The 22,073-nt window shown below is 37.8% G+C and overlaps 1 protein-coding gene across 4 annotated transcripts in view; it reads right to left on the minus strand.

Annotated features, from left to right (window-relative positions):
* The window catches only part of ADAMTSL1 (ADAMTS like 1), a 903,601-nt gene that overhangs the window by 231,223 nt on the left and 650,305 nt on the right, over nucleotides 1-22,073 (minus strand). For all 4 annotated transcript variants that reach the window (XM_059656582.1, XM_059656581.1, XM_059656583.1 and 1 more), the window contains 3 exons: nucleotides 20,997-21,154; nucleotides 11,988-12,099; nucleotides 8,041-8,179 (listed from right to left, as the gene is read on the minus strand). In XM_059656582.1, the coding sequence (XP_059512565.1) occupies nucleotides 8,041-8,179; nucleotides 11,988-12,099; nucleotides 20,997-21,154 (409 nt within the window). The remainder of the gene's footprint in view (nucleotides 1-8,040; nucleotides 8,180-11,987; nucleotides 12,100-20,996; nucleotides 21,155-22,073) is intronic.

The following is a 22,073-nucleotide window of genomic DNA, read 5'->3' on the forward strand; positions in this document are numbered from 1 at the left end:
TCTCATCACGTTTAAATATGTACTAACGCTTAACCATGCATAAGTGTTCTTTAAAACACCAGGGGACAGAATCCATATTGATTCTTTACCATATCTCTTAACACATGGCTCGGCACAGAGACAATTAGTAAATATTCGTTCAATAAAATCATGCTGTTAGTGTGCAAGTGCAAAGCAAGCAGCCCTACTACCAACCAGAACTGAAGCAAGCCAACACAAAAACACAGTTAAAGAAACTCCCCGACTACCACTCACTGTGCACATCTTAGTCCCCCTCCTTGCCTTTGGCTAGCTCTGCCATCTGTGTGAGGGGAGGTAGTTTGGCATTAGGAAGGCTGCTCTGGCAGGCAGAGGTGACTGGGTGATCTGAGGCAGAGAAAGGCAGATTAATGGCAGCTGTGCTTCTAGCCTGGCTTGGCTTCACTCTGCATCTCTTCCATTGGACATCTCCCAGAAATAGCCACGACAGCTTTTAAAAAATTGTCTCTTCCCTTTCTGTCTCATGTGTCTTTCAGATGCCGGGCTGTTGTGTAGGTGTACAACTCAATTCCGCCAGGGCAGTCTTGGGGCTCAGACTTGAGTTGATTCTTCTTTGCTTTTGCTGTGGTACCAAGGACAGAACTTGGCACAGGTTATATACGCAATAAAAAAAAATGAATGAAACTGTGGGTTGTGGGAAGAGTTCTGGTACAGAGAGAGCAGTTTATCTTCTCTTGACAACACTAGGGCAATAGGAACCAGTCTCTCTCTAAGCAACAGTCAGAAAGGGGCAAGAGATAAGTAATAAAAAGTTGGAAGAGAAACAATCATTTCCTTTTTCATGAGGGGCAGAGCACAAAGGATCTTGGCATAATGAGCAAAGGACCTCCCCAGGACCTGGGAGATGGAAGGTCCGTTCTCCTCCCTGCCACTCTCTTGCTGTGTGACCTTGCATGCATCAGGACTTCTGCTTTGGTCTTCTGCAAAATCCAAGTATGGGATGAAATCAGGACTTTTAAGATGAAGTAGGAATGGGTGCCTGGAAACCAATCTCCTCAGTGCTACCTTACCTGATGCTTTCCTAGCGACTGCTCAGGGCGGGACTTGGAGCTCTGTGGGCCACTGATTGAAAACCATCTAAAAATCTCTCCTCCTGTAACATTTCATGACTTGATGAACCATAGTAAGTTTCCCTATTATTTAAAGAGCCAAGCTGGGATCCAGCAAATGAGAAAATATTCTGTAAATAAGTCACACTTTTTTTTTTAAAACCATAGTACCTACTAGGCAACATTCATTTATCTTTTGGAACCAGACCCAAACGGTCCTGTGTCATTGTCTAGGATTTGAAAACATTTTTTAAGGCACATATTTATTTTTTGGCTATGAAACCAACTATTGGAGAGTTTTTGATCATTTGACCCAAAGGTTTAAAAATGTCCTCACACCTATGTTTTTGTAGTTAAACATTCTTGATACTAATGAATGCACTTTCTGAACTGCTTTTAAATAACTGGGATGAATGTGCCCCTGGGATTTGGTCATTGTTTGGTTGGAGTAAACAACTGTATTTATACTTATATGAAAGGGCTTGCTTAACCTGGGTGTGTGGTCAATTCAAAGACTCAGGGCCCCAGCTTTGCATTGAAATAGTTGGCAGTTCTGTGCTGGCCGTGGGGATCTATGTTGGGTTTAAACCAGATCTCGGAGGTTGCTGAAGCCATCATGAAAAACAAGGGTACGTGTTGCAGTGATGGCACAAATGCTGCACCAGGGGTCAGGTTCCCTGAGTCATGTAGTATCAGAGATATTCTTGAACTGGAAGCACTAGGATCTATGACCCAGCTCCCTTTTGTCCACCAGAACTTGGGCAGGTGATTCACCGCTTTGGGCTTCAGTATTTTCACCTGTAAATATGCATGATGATCTCTGTCCTGCTAACTTCTCCGGGAATATAAAACCAAACTGAGATAATGGATGTGAAAGCCCTTTATAAGCTTCAAATAGAAGCAACATTAGAAAAGTCATTTTATAGGCTTGGCTCTAATTTAAGAGTAATAGCTGGCTTTTGTTGAGTGCTTGGCCCCTTGCTAAAGCCTTACAAGCGTTATCTCATTTAATTCTCATAGCTACTCTCTGACTCATTTTATAAATGGCAAAGCACAGGCCTAGAGAAGTTGAGTAAATAAGTTACTTAGCTAGTAAAATCAAACTGATAGATTGAGGTTAAAAATGAGGATAATGATAAATACATTTTCTATTAACTCACAAGTTCATTAAAAGAACTGCAGTTAATTAAATGTAAAAATTTAAATGTGAAATAGCAAGTGATTATTATTACTAGTGATGAGTGGCTTGGTAGAAGAACTGAATTGCCTCAATAACTGAGTTATACATTGGATACTGTATGATATGTCTATAAACTTGGGAAAGCTGACCATGCACTCTACAAAGCACGAGAACTCTGTTTTGTTTACCACACTATAAATAATGCATGAAAGTGGAAATGAGGTTTTGTGGTGATCTTTCTAATTGTTGACTCATTAGCTCCTCAAAGCAGTATATTTAAATGAGGCTGATCAAAAGAAGGAAGTTATTACTTTTCTAATCACTTACCTATTGTAATAAAACAAAAAGGCTGCTGTGATTAGGAAAACATTGTATTACACTTTAATTGAAAACATTTTCTAGTTCTTACATTGCATTCTCCTTTTTTGGAGACGTACCTGGCACAGATCCCATGTGAATTAAATGACAGTGTCTCCAGGCTACTTCAGGGGGGTTATTAGACAACTGCATGCTGGGATCAGGAGATGCTAATGATCTTAATTTCTCATGGTCATTATATTTAAAAAATCTGACAAATGTGATCTACTTTCATGAAGATATTTCCTAGGGATTTGTGTCTCTTATTGTAAAGATAAGAAATAAAGAACTACATTTTTAGACCCATGGATAATTCTAGAGTTTTATCTTTTCCCTTCATGGAGGAGAAAACGGATTACTAGAGTTTAAGAGTTTCTCTGATGTAACGTTAACATTATCACAGTCATGATCTTAGTGGTAATAGCTGCAGTCACTAACGTGTTTTGAGTACTTATCATATGTCAGGCACTCTGCTAAGCTCTTTAATGTATTATGCCATTTATTCCTCATGACAACTCTATGAGGTAAGTACTGTTATTATCCTCACTTCACAGGATAAAAAAACTGAGGCTTTGTGTGGAGAAATAATTTGCCAAGGGCTACTCAACCAGCAAGTGGTCGAGCCAGGATCCCAGGCCAGGCTGCTGTGCTCCAAAGCTCCCCGCTGACCCACCAGGCTGCATGGCCATCGGACTCGTCAACAAATTAGCGTGACCAGGTTTTTATGTGCCCACTACACATCCTGCCTCTCACGCTGCAGATCATTTCTTTACAATTACATTAGGATTCAATTCTGAGATTTTGTTCACAATTTGGTACCCGACCAGGAAGACTTACACAATTTTCTGTCAAATTAAATGGGGTTGTCAATAAAAGTCCGCTGGAACTCCCAAACTACTGCTGCTTGGGCCATACAAATTTGGACATTTGTTTAGGACCTTTGCTCTGAGTTCCTTGAGGGCGGGGGGAACCTGGAGGCAGTCCCAGCTACAAACACATTTGTTTGCTAACGACTGTGACCATGATACTTGATGAAGGAGAGCTCTTTTCATCAGTCCAAGCCTTGCCAATGTAAGCCCCTTCAAACCAAATCTGAAAAGGTGGTTCTGTGATCTTCTCACGAACAGTGTCTTGCACAATTACTCCCAGGCAGCTGTAAAAGTCTTACTAATCCCATAGAAGGAGACATGTAAGGCCAAATGTAGCCTATTTTACATTTAAAGCCACTCTGAAAATACAAGGTGCTCATTAGCTGACCTAAAACAATGTCTCTGTAGTCATTGGTGAAGCATAGGCATATATTTTTGGTTACATGATGGACTTTACCCTTTACCCAAGAGGCAAAGATGACACAAACCAATGCACAAACCAGCAGGCACTGCATGAAAAGAAAATCTCCCAGGGTAAGACAGAGCTATGGCTGTAGCACGGCAAGCACGAGAGAATTTTACATTTGATTAGATTTCAAGTGTCTCAGCTTCAAGGGTTTCTCCTGTAGTGTTAAATGAATGAAGCAGAAAACAAGCTAAGCATGCAGTAGATCCCTGACATCCAGGAGGGGCTTGCCTCTAGACTTCTGGGAGTGCCCACGGTGGCACTGCCACCAGAACATATACTGCCCAGTGTATATAGAGCATATGATGGGATTAGTGATGTCATAGCTCCAAGTCACCTGTGAAAAACATTCTTAATTTTAGCCAAAAGCCAATACATTTTTAACTTTATCTTTCCTCCCATTATAACTATTAAGTTTTGTTTTCCCTTTTGAGAGCAGTCTGGCTAGGAAAGAAAGTATTTTATCACTTCAAAAAAAAATATGGCGGCGTAAATGACACCAGCAAAGAGCAACAAAGCTCTCTGGGGATGGAACTACTGGCTGCCAGGTAGACTCACTTGTTAGTCTTATAGTGTAAGGGACGCAAGCAAAATGTCTCAGCAAAATGTCAAGTCATTACAAGTCATGGACATTCTAGCTTGCTTTAGAATACTAGACACCAAGGACACTAAGTCACCGATATCCAAGTGTCTATTGTATTCAGTATGATTTCACCTGTGTTATGAGCTATAGATAAAATAAAAAAATAAAGCAAAAGCATTAACAGGAGTTACCTGAGAGCACTAGAGATTATTAGTGAGTTTTATTTTTTTCATCATAGCTTTTTAACTCATTAACATTTCTAAGTTAACATTAAGAATCAGAAAAAGAGCCCTAAAACATAAAAATTATTTTGAAAAAAATAGGCTTGATGTTAATGATCTTTTTAGCCCCAAGAACGACTAGATGAACCAATGCACAGCCATGGAGGCCAGTGGATGTTGCTGGTGAGTGAAATGAGCAAGTGATGTTGTTCATTAGTTCAAATATATAACATTTACTTATTTTAAAGCAAATTAAAGACAACAGTGATGCTCTTTGGAAAACAAATCCTTAATCGGATATCAAGGATTATGGTTAATTATGGTTGTTATATCCAATTTGTTTTGGTTTTAGACATGTAGTAATGAAAAAGTCTCATCATCACAGAGAAGTAGTTGTTAATGGTAACAGCTTTCATAGCTCACCTTGCAATCTTAGGAAATTTAATTTTCCAATTAAGCTGGCATAATTGAAGAAATGAATGAGAGTGCAAAAAGTATTTGTTTTGGCGGTACAATGTTTTTAGAATTGTTACCACAATTTTTATAACTTAACTTAGTTCAAATAAATTAAAATTAATTTGACATGTTTAAATATGTTTGTAAGTTATTATTTAAATAGTGTAAGATATAGGAAATAAAATTTAACAAAGCAACTATGAGAAACAACAGGTCTGTAGGCAGTTTGAAAATCACTCATTTAATATAATGAATAATCTTCTTACCCCCATTTTGTGGGGGAGAAAACTGAGGCCCAGAGGGTAAAGTAATGAGCCGAGGGTTACAAACTTAATTATTTAGTAACCTTTTTGCTGTCCATGGTCCTTCTGATCTTAACAGGGAATAAATGTGGCTATCTGAATGGAATTTGTTCTCAAATAATATACTAGTACGATAGGTCAACTCTAGTCTAAGGCACATAAAGTAAACAAATATCTCATTGGCTAGATAAAATAAAAAGCTTGTGACTTTAAGATTGTCTGTATTTTCCCTTTTGGGGGCTTCTAATTTTGCACACAAAGGCACCGGTTTAATATTATTGTGTTACTCCTGATTTTACTATTAGACAGTTAAGTCTGTAGTTAGAAAACAGTTCCTTGAGGATGGATTCTGCTAAGTCTGATGGGAGGGTAAATCTCTTCTATAGTCTGTTTATTCTTACTCAGACCATCACTTCTCATTTTCTCTTTGAATTCAGAAAGGTTGCTTTGATCCCAGGCATGCAAATGAGTTCAGTGAGTTCCCCAGCAATCCTGAAGTATCTTAACCTTGGAGCAGCATATCTACATTTCCTAAAGCAGATGCCTCTTAAACCTCTCCTACTGCTGAGTATTAATTTTACAGCTTTGTTTAATTACTCCTGGAATTAAAAAAAGCAGCTTCCTGGCATGTGCCTTTAACTCACTTTTCTTTCTCCTTTTCTTTTTTAAATGGCCACCTGTCCCAACATTTATGCATGTGCTGTATTAGATGTTTTAAAATAACATAGGATGCAGAAAAAGCATACATTTCACGGGCAAACGTCTTTCGATATAGAATGACCTTTTGCTTTTGGATAATAAGACATAGGCCATGAATACGATTCCAACAGAGGAGCTAGGTAAAAATCAGAAGCCAGAAAAAATTGCATAAATTTATTCTGATTGTAAACATTTTCTTAAGATGGTTAACGTAATGCTTTTATTTTACAACTGTCTCCCACAGCCATCTCTTTGTTCAAGTTTTTCCCCAGTGGGGAAAAGCTTTATGTAGTCATGGGAGTGAATCCTTCATTTCTCCTAGAAATACACATACACATTTTTATGGAAGTGTGTTTAAGATTTTCAAAGTCTCTCCATGGCTCAGCCAACTTGACTGAATTGGGTTAACTATGCTTTTCAATGGAATGGAATTTCTGGTATAGATATGGGTAAAGATGTTTAATAATAGAATGATTTTAAAATGGGATTGAGTTACATTAGGTATAATTATCTTGGCTAATAATACTTCATAGCTTAATATTTCCAAAATAAAGACGTCCAAGCAAAATTCTGACACCTCATTCAAATTTATACCATATACAATTTTTAATATAGAATTTTCTGGTGTAATATGAAGCTACACTAAGCTTCACCTGAATAATATAATTATAAAATACCTATTATTTCTGTTTCTTACATAAAACCCTGTCATTCTGAGTTTACTTTTATAAGCTAGGTATATGAAATAGGCAATTTCACTTCACATGTAGCATTTAGAATTCATGAATACGAGGCAGAAAGAGTCCAAGTAAACTTTAAAAAGTTAACAGCAGAAAGCAAAACCTAAAATTGTATTGCCTCCAATTCAAAGACAGAATGATATTCATCCACATTGCTCATGTAGTATTTTAAGTATTCAAAGTTTTGTTTTATGCACATATATTTGGTAAACTATGCTTTTAATAAGTAACAATGAGGTGTTTCTCAGAAATTGAAGGAGCTTGCAAAAGACTTCTTTGTCTTTTGGTTTTCATGATTAGTTTTGTAGAAGAGTTTTCTTATGTCCTTCCTCATATATTGGGAGTGAGTACGCTCATAAAGAGATTTAACTGAAAGTGTTGCAACTACAAATACTACACCTATGACTTGCACTTCTGTGACTACTCCTCATCTGAGATGTTTTATTGGTCAGTCTGATTCCTGATCCTGCAAGTAATTGAGGGCCAATTATGGTTTCCAAAAAGCAAACAGTGATATGTGACAGCATCAAGTGTCTCTTTAAAGCTACTAATTAAAAAGACCTTTGAAAATATTTTACTATTGGAAATAAGTCCTGCTTCCTCTTTAATAAGGGCTGAGTTTATTCAAATATAGAACCGTTCTAAGACTGGTTTTGAGTCCAGTTAATCAGTATGGAAAATGGGTCAGCGGAGACCCTGAATGGGTCGGCTGTGATCATGTCACTGACTAGGTAACAGATTTAAAATGGAAAGAATCCTGAGAACATTGTGCCATTACATTTGTTAGGGCCACTGACCTGGACCTTGTTAAGGAGAGAAACAAGTAACCATGATGAACAAAAAACCAGAAGAGAAAAATGACTGTGAGTGCTTCACATGTAGCTTTACGAATGGAAAATCTGTAGACTCTGGGATGGTATCATAACAGCAAGAACAAGGGGCATGGACACTAGGAACACCTGGTTAGAGGAATGGATACTGGACAGCAACATTTACTTATTTTTAATGAAAACATCTTAATCTAGGAAACTTATTTGAAACTTTATGCTTACAATAGATGAACTGGTAAATAGACTGACCTGGCTGGACAAGGATCCAAGTTGCACTCCTGAAGTTTGGGCTTGGGTTTGATGTTCTCTGGGTAATAGTGACAGTACTGATCGGCAACCACGCGGTTGCTCCGAAGATCGTAACACTCAGCCGATGTCAGCTGGTAACCTGCAGTATCAAACCACATGGGCGAGTTTAAAGGCACAGGTCAATATAATATGTTTCTTCATGCTTTTCAGCCACCCTCACATTAAGGAAATTCTTCCCTGATGTGCCAGTCATTTCCAGGACAAAAGACAGAGAAATGGAAGGCTCATTAACTTTTAATAGTTAAATCCTACTGTAGTTCCTAACCTACATGAGGGCATAAACTAGTTTATAAGACTCTGTCATAAGAACTATTATTATTTATTTGTTTCACATAATCTAAAAGTCTAACACAGATTCTGTATCCCAAAGAGATCACCAGTATTTATTTACCAACCACCTCATGCAAGGATGCAAAATTGGCTCTGTTGTTTCTGGAGCACCAGAGAGAAAAACTCCCAGATAAATAAATAAATAAACCCCAATACCGCTCCCCTTGTCAACGGGGGACAATGGGAGATAGCACGGGATCAGGTCCTGCCAGCTGCCTGACGTTATTTTTGCCTAATTTCAATCTGGCAGGGTTAAACGGAGTAAATGGATGATTAAAACCGTAACAGTAACCATTGTGAATTCCAAGGTTTCCTGCAGATAAAAACAACAAGAAGCCTCCTACTGTATAATTTTTGCTTCACCCCAAATCCTTTGTCATTTCTCTTTAAGTTTCTAGCCAATATTTCTTAGGTTCCATGTACAAATTTCCACTCTTAGAGAATCCTCTTGGGAAAAAAGAAGTGGTGCAGAGTATTACTAAATTCTATTGTTAACGTGTTTTACCTTTTTTTTAAACCTGCCTCTTTCTTGTCCTATGGATTTCTGGTACGGTTCTGATGAGGACTTAGATTCTTGGGGTGAAAAAATAAATGTACATAGAGAATTTTTAAAAATTAGACTTTTTTTTCATCATTCTAACCCTAAATAACTCCAAAATATATTCTCTCTGGCAGTGGTTGAATATTGTTGTTACTAAATACATGTTAGGAAAGCAGATTTAGAGTATTTAAAAGTCTTGCAAAATTTTTTAGGAAATCAGACAGAGGTTTATAAACCAGAATTCCTGGCTTGAGGCTTTTTCTCAGACCACCCACAAAAATTAATTGCTCATTTAAGACCTAAAAAAAGATCTTTTAACAATTTTACTGTAAAGATGAAAAGCACTTTAATTTAATGGGTATGAGCACATGTTCCATTTAATCTTTTGTTTTATAAGAAAAATCAAAGAGCAAAATTTTATTTTATGCAAGTAAATATATCTTTAGTTGTCAATTATATTATACTCAAAAGCTGATAAGTTTATGACAAGATAATCATTTTATAATTTTTCATAAAATAATTTCTATTCAAGTACAGACTTTATCACATAGTGAGGTGTGGGTACAAGCAAAACACAAATGATAAATTTGAGATTATGATTTTTAAAAATTATAATTTGTCAGCATAAAATGTTGCTGTGAAGCTTTCTAGAGTATATGAAATGGAAGTTTAGATTAAAAATTAAATAAATGACCAAAATGGTCAGATAATTGTATTTTCTAAAGTTTCAGAAGGTATTTGGAATAGCAATTCTTTACACTTAGCACAATGGTTAATCAGTTGAATCTGGAACCAGAAACATAAAAGGCAATTTAGAGATCATTTTTTTAAGTAGTTTTAAAACTGTGGTCCATGAAGGCTGGTTTCTATATTCCTCACATCTTCGCTCTGAGCAGTAGGTGTTCCTTTTACTTCCAAGTAAGATTTCTTTTTTGTAGAAGGCTTTGATAGCTCAAAACATTTGAAAACCACTGATGGTTCTACTTCTTCACTTAGATGTGAAGAAAATAGGCCAAAGGGCTGGAATATACATCAATCTAACATTCATTGACTCATATAGGGAGCCATTGTCAAGGTTACTCCAAAAGCAGCTTATGTGAAACACATAGTGGGCATATTGTTGAATTGCTACTTCTCTAAAAACACGGTGTAATTTAAAAAGAAAAAAGAAATTCCTGTGATTTCTTTACTTGAAACCACTCCCTATGTCAGTCATTAACAGGTGAATCAAAATAACATATTCCCACGAAACATCAACAAAATCGGCAGTTATTTTTTAAACCAAGTAATTTTCTATTCAGGGCATATAGAGCAACTGCAAACACTATTTTATTAAAATGCTTAAGATGTTGAGAGAATAGTTCTTTAATAATCAAGTTAAAAGTACTTTATGTATTTTTGATTAATTGCTTTTAAACTAAAATTTAACTTTGCTCTATGGAACCTCACGTTCAGCGATTTGTTCACATTATGTAGACGTAGATAACACAGACAAAGATAAATGATGTATGTTAACTGTTTTACAAAAATTAATGGATAGTCATTTGTCTTCATTTTGAGGTACCATCCTTCTTTGCTCTTGTCAAAATAATCTAGCGATACCTCTGTGGATTAGTTACTTAAAGCCAGCCAATTAACAGGCTTCCATGAAGCTGGAGCCAGAATGTATTTGATGTGCTCATTTTTAAAGGAATATATATATATATATATATATATATATATATATATATATATATATATATATACAATTTTACATCCATTAAATTACCAAAGCTTATAAAGTGATAATCCACAAATGGCTGGCTCAGTTGGAAATGGAACTAAGATATTCTGGAAAGAATTTTGGTAATATATGCCAATGGCCACAAAAATTCTGAAACACACTCTGGAGAATTTATTTCAAGGAAATAATTTCAAAGGAGAAAAATACTTCGGTATCAAGTTATCCATCACATTATAATAGAGAATTTTAAATGAACTAAATGCTCTTCTAAAGGGATATGGCTAAATCAATTATGAAATAATTCAAAGAAATTATTATGTAACCTGTATAATAATGAAGAGCAGAAAAAGGGGGAAAACCTTTTCTAGTGGCACAAAATGCTGTCCACACTACAGATGTGATGGGGCAGGGACAGACATTCATTTGGTGGCTTTTCAAAAGAGATGTGTTTTTATGAATAAACTAGAGGCCCGGTGCATGAATTTGTGCATGGGTGGTGTCCCTCCACCTGTGATTGGGGCTGATCAGGGCCAACTTGAGTCCTGATCAGGGCCAATCAGGGCCGGTGGCCAGGGAGGGACCACGGAAGGGCTCCAGGGTGTGTCTGGCCCCATCTTGCCCAGTCCCGATCAGTTGGACCACCGCAGCAAGCTAACCTACCAGTTGGAGCATCTGCCCCCTGGTGGTCAGTGCACGTCATAGTGACTGGTCAGTCGACCGCTCAGTCAGACGCTTAGCATATTAGGCTTCTATATATATAGATAAGGCAGTGACATTCCCTTTACTGCACAGATTAAGGGGTAGAGCTGAAAAATAACTGAGCCAAAGTCTGCAGTACAGTGATTCCCCCCCCCCCCCCCCCGTAATAAACTACTTCCTTTAATTAAATTAATCTCTGATTCTTTTTGGACACATCATGCTATAAAATAGGCCATTACAAATACTCTTCACTTGATTCCTGAATAAATAAATTCACTTCAACCAGATGAATAGTTTTTCCTCAAATGAAAAAATCGCCCCCAGACCACACTGTTGCCAAACTCTGACACTTTTTGTCCTGGCCTTCCATGGACTCAAGGAAAGGAGTGAAGACAATTTCCTCTAATGGGACTCCATAGACAGAAACTAGAGCATCTGTCTTATGGGAGAGCTTCAGGATTTGGCCCCATTCAGAAGAAAGGATCTGACCCCACAGCACTAAATTTTTTCTATGCTGAAGTGACTCTACTCTTACAATAGCCAAGTCTTCCCTCTTAGGCGCCAACAGATCCTAGGCTAAATGAACATTGTTACCTCCTCCACACGTTGCTGAGCAAGGAAAGAAATCCGTCTCCCTCCATCGGTGGATGATGGGCTGATAGAAGGTGAACTGGACTGTGCTGTTAGCAGGCCCCGAGTTGTGGATCTGTTGGAGACAACAGCAAAGTAGAGGAGCTAGTGTGACAGGTAGGTGCTTTCTGGGTCCCTCGCCATTCTGAACAAGGAAGTGTGGTAGTGCTGATGGCCTTAGGCTGTGTGAAGGGTTGTGTTGGGAGAGAAGTGGCAACAGCCGTATCACCCGTCTTACCATTTAACCAGAGAATGCTTCTGGCATATACCTACTGTCACTATCATCACTTTCCCAGTTCCGTTGTAATTCCCGTAGGATCTTATCCAAAGCTACTTAGTCCCTCACCCTCTTTTATTTCCATCCTCTCTGGTATAATGGGTAAAATTATGTGGATTTTAAAATGTAAGATCAGAAAGAGGCAATTTGTTCTAAGAAAATTTTAAATGCCATTTGCTGAAAAAAAGAAAAGAAAGATACCATCTTTGGTTAAGAAAAATAAGAGTTAAAGAACTAAGTAGCTCTTCCCACTCAGAGACATACATGGAGTTTCCTGACAACTCGGTGATTTATATATTTTAATGTGCAAAGTTACCAATTGGAAGTTTGCTAAAATGCAAATTCCTGGGCTCAAGCCCAGAGATCCAGGCAATTCGAATGTAGCATAGTCCAAGAACCAAACTTTGAAAAACACCAATTTACAGAATTGAAAGCAAATATATCAAATAAAACATGTGCTTATGGAAATGACAATTCCTTTGTGTTTTTTTTTTAAAGAGAGGATATGAGGCAATAATTCTTTAATGGTTCTTAAAAGTACAAGGTTGAGAAAACATACTCAAAATGAAAGAGAAGAAAAAGGTACCCAACAGGAATGATGCCTTGATTTGGTGAAGACAGACTGACATATGATACAACACTTAGATAGCTCAGCTCGGGCAAGGCTTGGACTGATTATTATACTAAAGGAAGGTCTATGGACAACCGAGAGGACCACCTCTTACTCCAACTCCATTACAGGAATGAGAAGTGTCATCAGGTGAATCCTGTGGCCAAAGTCTTTGTCAATGTTTCCAAGGCTTACTGCCTTGTCTCTCAGATATGTGGATAGATTTGGCCTTCAGATTCTTAAAAAAGAGAGCCTTATTCTTCTGCTACCGAATTTAACAACTGGATTAAACATCTAGGATGCAGAGGATAACAGAAACACTGAAGAAACAGGGAATAGGTCCTGACCCCCAGATGGGTGTTTGGCGTTTTGATGAGCATATGGGAATATTCCTCAGAAAATCTGGAAGAGCTGGAAAGGAGAAAGAAGAAAGAGGGAAAAGCTATCATTTATCTCATGTCATGCTGGGATTGTGACCCATGGTGCATCCAGGTCTTTCCTGATTAGAATAAAGAGTGATACAATTCCCTACCTTAAAGCAAAAACAGCTGAAGCAATACGACATCTTTCACAAATGGGGAGCATGGCCTACAGATGAATATTTTTCAGTCCCAGTGTGTCAAATACAGGATATTTAATTGCTTGCTTAGGGATGTAGAATTAATCACATTCTTTGGAAAGTTTTTTTTATTTTTTAAGCTCACAAAAGCCTATAGCTCTCCTGGGATGTGTGGTTATCATGCTGGAAAGCTATTAGAAGAAGGCTCTGATTTGAACAAAAGCTCCATGAAAAATACTAAAAAGGCCAGAAAATCTGTTTAGATCCTGAGAGATGAATTGTTTTGCAAGGGTCCCTTTTGGGATGCTAGAGATTAAACGGAGTCCTGGGGAAGTGGGGGGTGGGGTGGGGAATCAAAATTAGCAGAATATAACATCAAGGTACTTGGACACTTTGATGTCATGGTGTCAAGGCGATATGGTGCCAAGCGAGAGGGTTACTAAACACCATGTTGAAGGAAAAAATAAAAGCAGCTTAGAAAGAATACTGCTCTTAATGAATTCAATGAAAGTGACGTGTAATGACAACAAATGCTGAGACTCTATGTCCACGTTTGAGAAGAGACTGATAACTGGACTGAACACCTAAGATGCAGAGAACAGAAACATGGAAGAAATAGGCAATAGGTTCCACCCCTAGATGGGTATTTTGTTTATTTTCATTGATAGCATTCCTGATTCTTCCTTCTTTGTCACTGAGTAGCTACAATTCCCACAGCAATCAGCACTAAATACAGTCTTACTTTGTGCAGGATACATTTTATTTATATTAAATCTAATCTTAAAACTCCTCCTGCATTATCTTCCACATTATCATTACAGTGAGAGAATAGAGGCCCAGAGAGGTTAAGTATCTATGTCAAGGCTACACAGCTAGGAAAAAACAGAGCTGGGGTTTGAATTTAGGTGTGCCTGGTTCTAAAGCTGCCATTCTTTTCATGGAATCAAGCAACCTTTGTCAGTGCTGTGAAGATATAAGTATTTATCTTTAGCAGTATTCGTGTACCTCTCTTCTCAGTATCTTCTTAATTTTTCATTTTCAAGTAGGAAAAAATGTTTAAAATAAAAAGAAGAGGCTAACTAACCTGATGTCTAAGTTTGATGGCCTAACTGTTGCTTACAGAGATGAACCACGGTGTTCCTTTTTGGTTTTATGAATTCTGGGCTGCTGGGATCGCTGTTATCATCTGCTCTGAAGCATCATCAACCCTAAGTCCTGAAAACTCAGGCCCTCGTATGAACGCTTCAGTGTGACACATTAGGATTTGTTTAAGGGAGCTAAATACATCTGGCAGGTGTAATTTTGACCTCCTTAAGTTAATAAGCAAAAAGAATGTTCTGAACCATGCTTTTCTTCCTATAATTACCATGATTCGGTGTTTCGAATTCAATTTAATGACTTCACACACTGAAAGTACAGGAGACAAAACTGGACACTTGCCATAGCGACTGATTGCACTGTCATAATAGAGCTGCAGGGCAGTACAAATGGCATGTGGGTAGCAGTTGAGCTTTAAGTCCATGTAAAATCAAAAGAATGAGGAGAAATTTCAAATACATGAAAAAGGCTCTCCCAGATGAAGCACTGTGAAATGCCATACCTCTTGCTTCTCATTTGGGAAGAGGGCTAGTTGTGAGCCTTGGAATGTTCCTCAACGAGGTTCTTTTCTTTCTATGATGTTGTAGGAAATTTTTCCCTCCAGATGGGTGAGCAGGGGGACTGGCATTCAGTAGTCCCCCACCCACCTTGGCTGCAATTGAGTTGCTGCTCTGGCCTGAGGTGAGGAGGACAAAAGGGAGCTGTTCCCATGGGCCTCTGAGCTGGAACCCACAATGGCATTCAACTTGGTCACACCGGACTCATGGCAGCCAGGGGTGTCATGACCAGGCTGTGCTTGAAAGTGGTAGAAATACATCAATATGCCTGCTCGGAAGGGAATAACATGGAAAATAGGAAAATCTATCTTTTCAATGTTTCAGTCTATTATGTTCAATTTTGGACTGTTCTGGTGGTTGATGGTGATAGTGGATCCTCAAGGAACTGTTAAAAATACTTTAAAATGCTTTTATGGGCTTTCAAAATATGCAACAAGATCTTCCTTATATCACTTAAATGTTTACAAGCACTTGATATTGATATAATTGTTATTTCATTGCCTTTCTCCTCCATATGCTATAAACACTATGAAGGCAGGTGCCACTTATCTTGCTCATCACTCTTTCTTTAGCATCATCTACAACATTTGGCACATAGTAAGTAACCAATCAATTGCCCCATACTGTAAATGAATGCATGAATGAACAAACAAATGAATTATATAATGATCATGATTGTTTCAGATACTATTTGTGGCAAATTCTTAGAATAATTATCATCTTTATATGTGTATAACTACCAGTTTTCTTGAAGATGTTATTGATCATTTCTTTTAAAAAAATATATTTTATTGATTTTTTACAGAGAGGAAGGGAGAGGGATAGAGAGTTAGAAACATCGATGAGAGAGAAACATCGATCAGCTGCCTCCTGCACAGCCCCTATTGCGGATGTGCCCACAACTGAGGTATATGCCCTTGACTGGAATCAAACCTGGGACCCTTCAGTCCGCAGGCTGATGCTCTGTCCACTGAGCCAAACTGGTCAGGGCGATCATTTCTTGTTGACAAAATGTATATTGGTAAAATGTTGCTAAAGTTCATGAAAAGAAGCAGTACTGTTATAACACAACCCTTACCCAACAGTACTTCCCATTGTCCTCTGATAATACAGTAGTATAGTAGAGTGGAAAGGGCTTGTAAAAATGCCAATTATTATTGGAGTGAAATATAAATTCAATCATTCCATTGTTTGAAATACCTGACAGTTTCAGCAATTGGAAATACTGACTAAAATTAGGGTTTATTCAGTAAAAATAATGATACAAAATTGTTAGCATCCAACTTTACTTTTACACTTCTTATAGAGTTTTCTAGTCCCCCTAGCTTTCCAGACCTCAATATTGGGAGATACTAGTACAGCAGTTCAGCCATAGGTCCCTGGGTCAAGGTTACATGAGAGATGTCGGTTATGGATTTACTACTGCCCACAGCCCTTGAGTAGGGCAGCAGACCAGAGATGCCTCCATGGGGACAATGGGTATAATGTTGTCTACAAAGGCTTCCTTATTCACATTAGCCTGTAGCAAGAATCTACAGCTTTTATTGTGCCCATTTTATTTTAGTACTTCATTATATGCATCACTATTTCAACATTTCCTATCCAGTGTGCTATCTCTCAAATGACATTATAACCTAGGAAAGGGAAGATACCATGTCTGGGTGTGTAATTATGTACAGGGTTATGCTCAAGGATGTCCAGAACGAAATATGAAGGCATCATCTCTAATACTCCAAATGGAAACCATGGTATTTCTAGTTCCTAGACTACTCAAACAAGCTTCTTGGGCTGCAACTAGAATGATGTCAACCTTCCTAACCCAAATTCTTCAACTATAAAAATGTAATGCATTTAGTAAATTATTCTCTGTAGGAAGTAACTGGTCTCTAGTTTTCAGTGCATGAACTGTGAGTCATTGTTCTTAGTTCTAAGTGCACTTATTGTTTACTATTCTACTGTGTATTTCTGCCCTTTTGGTGGCTTGGGCACCTCATCAGTCTCTTTTCTATCTATCTAATATGGATTTCTTCTTACATTTAAAAAATGAGCACACACTGACATGAATAAATATAACTAAGTTTCTTGTACAAGTAGAGCTAAGTAGGAAGCTCTAATCCTATATAATAAAAGGCTAATATGCAAACTGTCCCCTCAACCAGGAGTTCAACTGGGAGTCTGACCAGGGGGCAGGCCAGCCAGCCAACCTGCTGCATCCCCTTCCCCAGCCATGCACAAATTCGTGCACCGGGCCTCTAGTAAAGAATAAACCATAACTAAAACAGACCATCTAGTATCTGGGGAAGTCATTATCTTCTATTGAGTCTGCAGCTTGAGAAAGGATGCCGATGGCATGGTAGGAGGAAGGGGATATTAAGCCAGGCAGTCATCCAGCCAATAGCCAATTGCCCCTGACACTTACTGTCACAGCCAGTCTGCTCCTACATCCATCTGTCTTAATAGCTACACCTGCCAAGTTGTTCCTGGGTATACCAGTTATTTGTAAATTGACCATCTTCAGAAAAGCAACTTTCTGAGTATACAGTGCAGACTATTGTGATAAGTTGGATCAGAAGTTAAAGCATTTAAAAAAAGATGGAAAGGCAGTAATTTGGATCTATCTGCTGTTATACACTATATCTGATTCGGTTCCTCACAAAGACTATGGAGGAGTATTTTATTACCATTTTTCAAATGAGTAAACAGGCTGAGAAAGGTAAAATAACGCACTGAGGTTACATATCCAGTGAGCAGGAGACTATACCAAACTCTAGAGAGCGTATCTTTTGTACTACTCTACACTAGCATTGCCAAAATGTTGTACAACCAATGTATAATTTTTAAATTTTTGGAAGATATGCGTCCCTAGGAAGCAAGGTGATAATTCAGTCTGGTTTTAATCTTTAAAGGAGATTTCAAAACATAACTTTGGAACCAAGGGCAATATATAATAATTTTCACTGTAAGAAAATTTTACTATCATGCAAAAAATGTTTTTTTCTTCTTGTAAATAAACAAAATTTGTGTTTTGGCAATAAGTTTCCATAAAGATTTTGACAAATAACCATTTCCATTTTGATTCCTGTGTATCTCATTCGAAAAGGAAGTCATTGATTAAGTTAATATATAATGCAAAAGAAACTACACTTTGAATGATACTGAGGATGAATGACAAATTATGTGTATAATTTCTAAGCACCTAAACCATGAAAAATGATAAAAAATCGAATGGTAACCTTTTATTTTCAGCTATTTCTGGGGGAAAATTAGGGAAGAAAAATTGCTTTATTATGAATCACTGGGAAAAAAAGTAATTTTCTTCTTTTCTCTATATCTTCTTAAATTATATGACTCATTTTCAAGTTTGAATAAACTGATTTTAAAAATTACATAATCTATTTTAGAATAACTTGACATTTATTTGATCTTGATATTTTCTAATGAAACCTAAATTTCCTCTCAATTGCAACCTGAAGCTACATCACAAAATAGGATATATAATGCAAAAATCAATGAAATGATAGCTTAGCTTGTTTCTGAATGACAACATTTACAGATGGTAGGCATCTAGGAAAGCATCAAAACTTCTTTAAAGTCCTTTTTTTTTTCCTTAAATATGTGTATTTACATGTAGAAGAAAAAAATAGTCTTAGAAACAACAGAGAATACTGAAAAGAGTTCTGAGCCAGAAGACAAGAGGTTATTTTTGGTTGTGGTTTGTCATCAGAGTGAGCTTGGTCCTGTCACTCAACTTCCCTAAAGCTCAGTTTCCTTGTAGGTAACATGGAGATGTCAGCATCTGTCCCCCTTCAGCAACTGCCATGTGGCTAAAGTCCTTTATTCATCCAACACTTTCTAGGGTTTGTTGTGTTTTCTTATGGAGATATGAAGACAAATATGATTTAGTTTCTGGACCTCAAGGAACACAAAGGAGGAAGATGTAATGTCAACAGGAATGTTGGGTTGTATCACAGAATGCTTCTGGATGGAGAAAATACTGAAGACAGAGGGAACAGCATAATGCAAAGGTAGTCAGTTATGGGATTGAAAGCTTTGGTCATCTGTGAGCCATTCAGTTGGTTGAAACTGAAGAGGAAAACTCACAGGTGAAGTTGGAAGGGTAGATGAACCCAGATTATTGAGAGTTACACATGCTATGCTATGGGCCTGCATTTTAACCCCAAAGCAATGGGGGTGGTGGTGTGGAGCAATGCAGCATTATGAAGAGAGGGGTTCCAGTTTTAGAAAACTCACTCTGAAAGCAGCATGGCGAATGGATCAGAGGCTGGAAACTAAGTCAGAGTCAACGATACTAGTTCAGGTGAGAAATTCAAAGGGCTAAAGAAGGAGAAGAAAAAATAGTTTTAAAGATGATATAGAGGTAGAACTGACAAAGAGTAATGTCTAATAAGGGGTCTAGGAGATGGGGAAATTCATGTGAATCAAAGTTTTCTGAGTCAGCTGGGTAAACATTGTATTATTTAAGATAAGAAATTGAGAAGATAGAGCAGGATTTGGGGATAGACGGGTCCAATTTTGGACATGTTGAGCTCATTGTCTCTGTTGGACATCCAAGTGGTGATGTGCAGAAGGCAGCTGGATATATGAAATGCATTCAACAATGCCATGAACTATTCAAATGTGCATATTACTTGAATCATATTCTATACTTTCAGTATGTGTATTAACTCTCCAACGCCTCTAGGGAAATTAGCATAAATGGTTTATTCAACAGTACTCTAAGAGCTTCAAAATATAAAGATATCTCTCCATTTTTCACTGTACAGGCATACCTCGTTCTATTGCGCCTTGCTTTATTATGCTTCACAGGTGTTGCGTTTTTTACAAATGGGAGGCAAGACCCTCCACCAGCGAAAGGATTATGACTTTATTGTGATACTTATTTTATTGCAGTGGTCTGGATCTGAAACTGCAATATCTCTGAAGTATGCCTGTATTTGCTTGTTTAACTACTTACAGCATCATTTCTATTGTGAGCTATCTCTTATGGTTTATAGCTTCTTGCTCAAGTTCATGTGGCTGGCAGGTGGACTGGATTTAAAAAAGCTACCATGCAGATGGAGGCAGTACAGTACTCTGGAACCCTTCTTCCATTGAACCTCACTGCCTATCACATTTTCCTATATGCATTCTTACTTTCAGCTGCCCTGGGGTCATGAAGCCTTAGCTTAAATCAAATGTCCTCTGGCTCCAGGTCCCATGATGAAAAATTTATGGAGTCCTGGACACATTACAAGTTTTACAGCTTTACAGCTGAAATCCTTCAGGTCCTTCTGACCTACTGAAGGAAAAAATATGTTTTATTTTATTGTGATTCCCAAATGTTCTTCTAGTGTGTACATTTTTTCTTACAGAATGTGTATGTTGCTTCCAGCAATGTGTTTTATATTACCTGCAAGAGTAGGGAAGCTCTGATAGAAGGAAACAACCCCATCTTGTTGCCAGTACAAGGGAAAACAGAACTTGCAATTGGAAGGAAGCATGACCAAGTCTATGGATCATTAGTTTGTCTCTCTCTTTGACTAAGAATACCTTATATGAGTCAGTGACTATACCCTAACTTGCTTTAAAAACAGTTTGTATCCCCCAACTAATGATGTATTGGCTTTGTGAGTGGGGTCTTTTTATTAAAACACACACACACACACACACACACACACACAATTTTCTTAGGACTTTAAAAAAATCATATGTTCTTGTAAAGTCCAGGATGTAGCTCAACCCCTTGAATTAAACATCTCTTGGATAACTGGCTTTCCAAATCTCTGTCAAAGCCTAAAGCTCTCTCTTCAGGAGGTTGTAAACATCATCAGTTTGGAGGGGGCTTGAACGCAAGATACCTAAATGGGCTTACCTTGACGATGAAATCTGCAGTGAGCGGTCCAGCGATACTCAGGTTCTCTTTGCCTGGATATTTCTGGAATTCCACACTAGAATTGTCCACAAGAAAGATGCCGGGAGAGCTGAGACTGTTTTCACCTTTAGCCCCCTGGAGGGTTTTGGTTTCCAGATCTACAGAATCAAACACATGAAGAGAAGAGAAAGATGTTCCCATGGTTGCAGTAAACCACATGCAAGTACTTTCCATGGAACAGAACCTAGAGCTATATAAGGGGAAGTATCATTCTTTATATGGCTGACACAATTACAATTAGGATAGAAACAAAATATATAGGCACACTGGATCACATACGAGTTTATGCTGCAAATGAAATTATTTTAAAACTCATTATCCAAACGTTCAAGTCTCCCTCCAAAAAAAATCTTTGATTCCCTGGATGACCTCATTTGGGCACTCCACCTGATCACAATCCTTTTCCTTTGACTAAACCATCTTCCATACATATTCACTGATTTCACTCTTCACAGCCCTCAGCCTAGAATACCCTACCACTTTCCTTTTTACTCCATGAGATCCAGGGTGCCTCAGTGAACTCCTTCAGTACCTGTGTGAGTTTATATTCATGAATTACCTTGTATTTATTTATGCTTTCTGGTTATTTATTTTATGTGTGCTATCTTTAAAAATGAAGAAAGTCTAGTGACTTAAAGACAGAGAACTAACTGTCCATTTTGTTTCTCTTTCTTTTTAAAATCCTTCTTGGTATTTCATTTAGTATTATGTGCATATATGATCTTTCGTAAGAGCTTAGGACAGAAAGAAGAACTTCTTGATTCCTGGAACATTCCAAGCTGAATCTGGCTAATGACCAAGTCTGTGAATCATGTTTTCTTGTAGGAAATTAAAGCCTGCTGGGAGGATGATAATTATGACATGTATTTCAGAGCAGGGGAAGTTCTTATGTGATTGAGAGGGATTTAGAATAACTGCCCGCTGCATAAGGGAATGTAGATAGGCTAAATCTAACAAGGACCCTTGGTTTGGGCAGGGGTTCTTTAGAAGAAAGATGGGGAGCCTGAGTGAAGCTCT

The sequence above is a fragment of the Myotis daubentonii genome, chromosome 11 (assembly GCF_963259705.1).
Source record: "Myotis daubentonii chromosome 11, mMyoDau2.1, whole genome shotgun sequence".
Lineage (NCBI taxonomy): Eukaryota > Metazoa > Chordata > Mammalia > Chiroptera > Vespertilionidae > Myotis > Myotis daubentonii.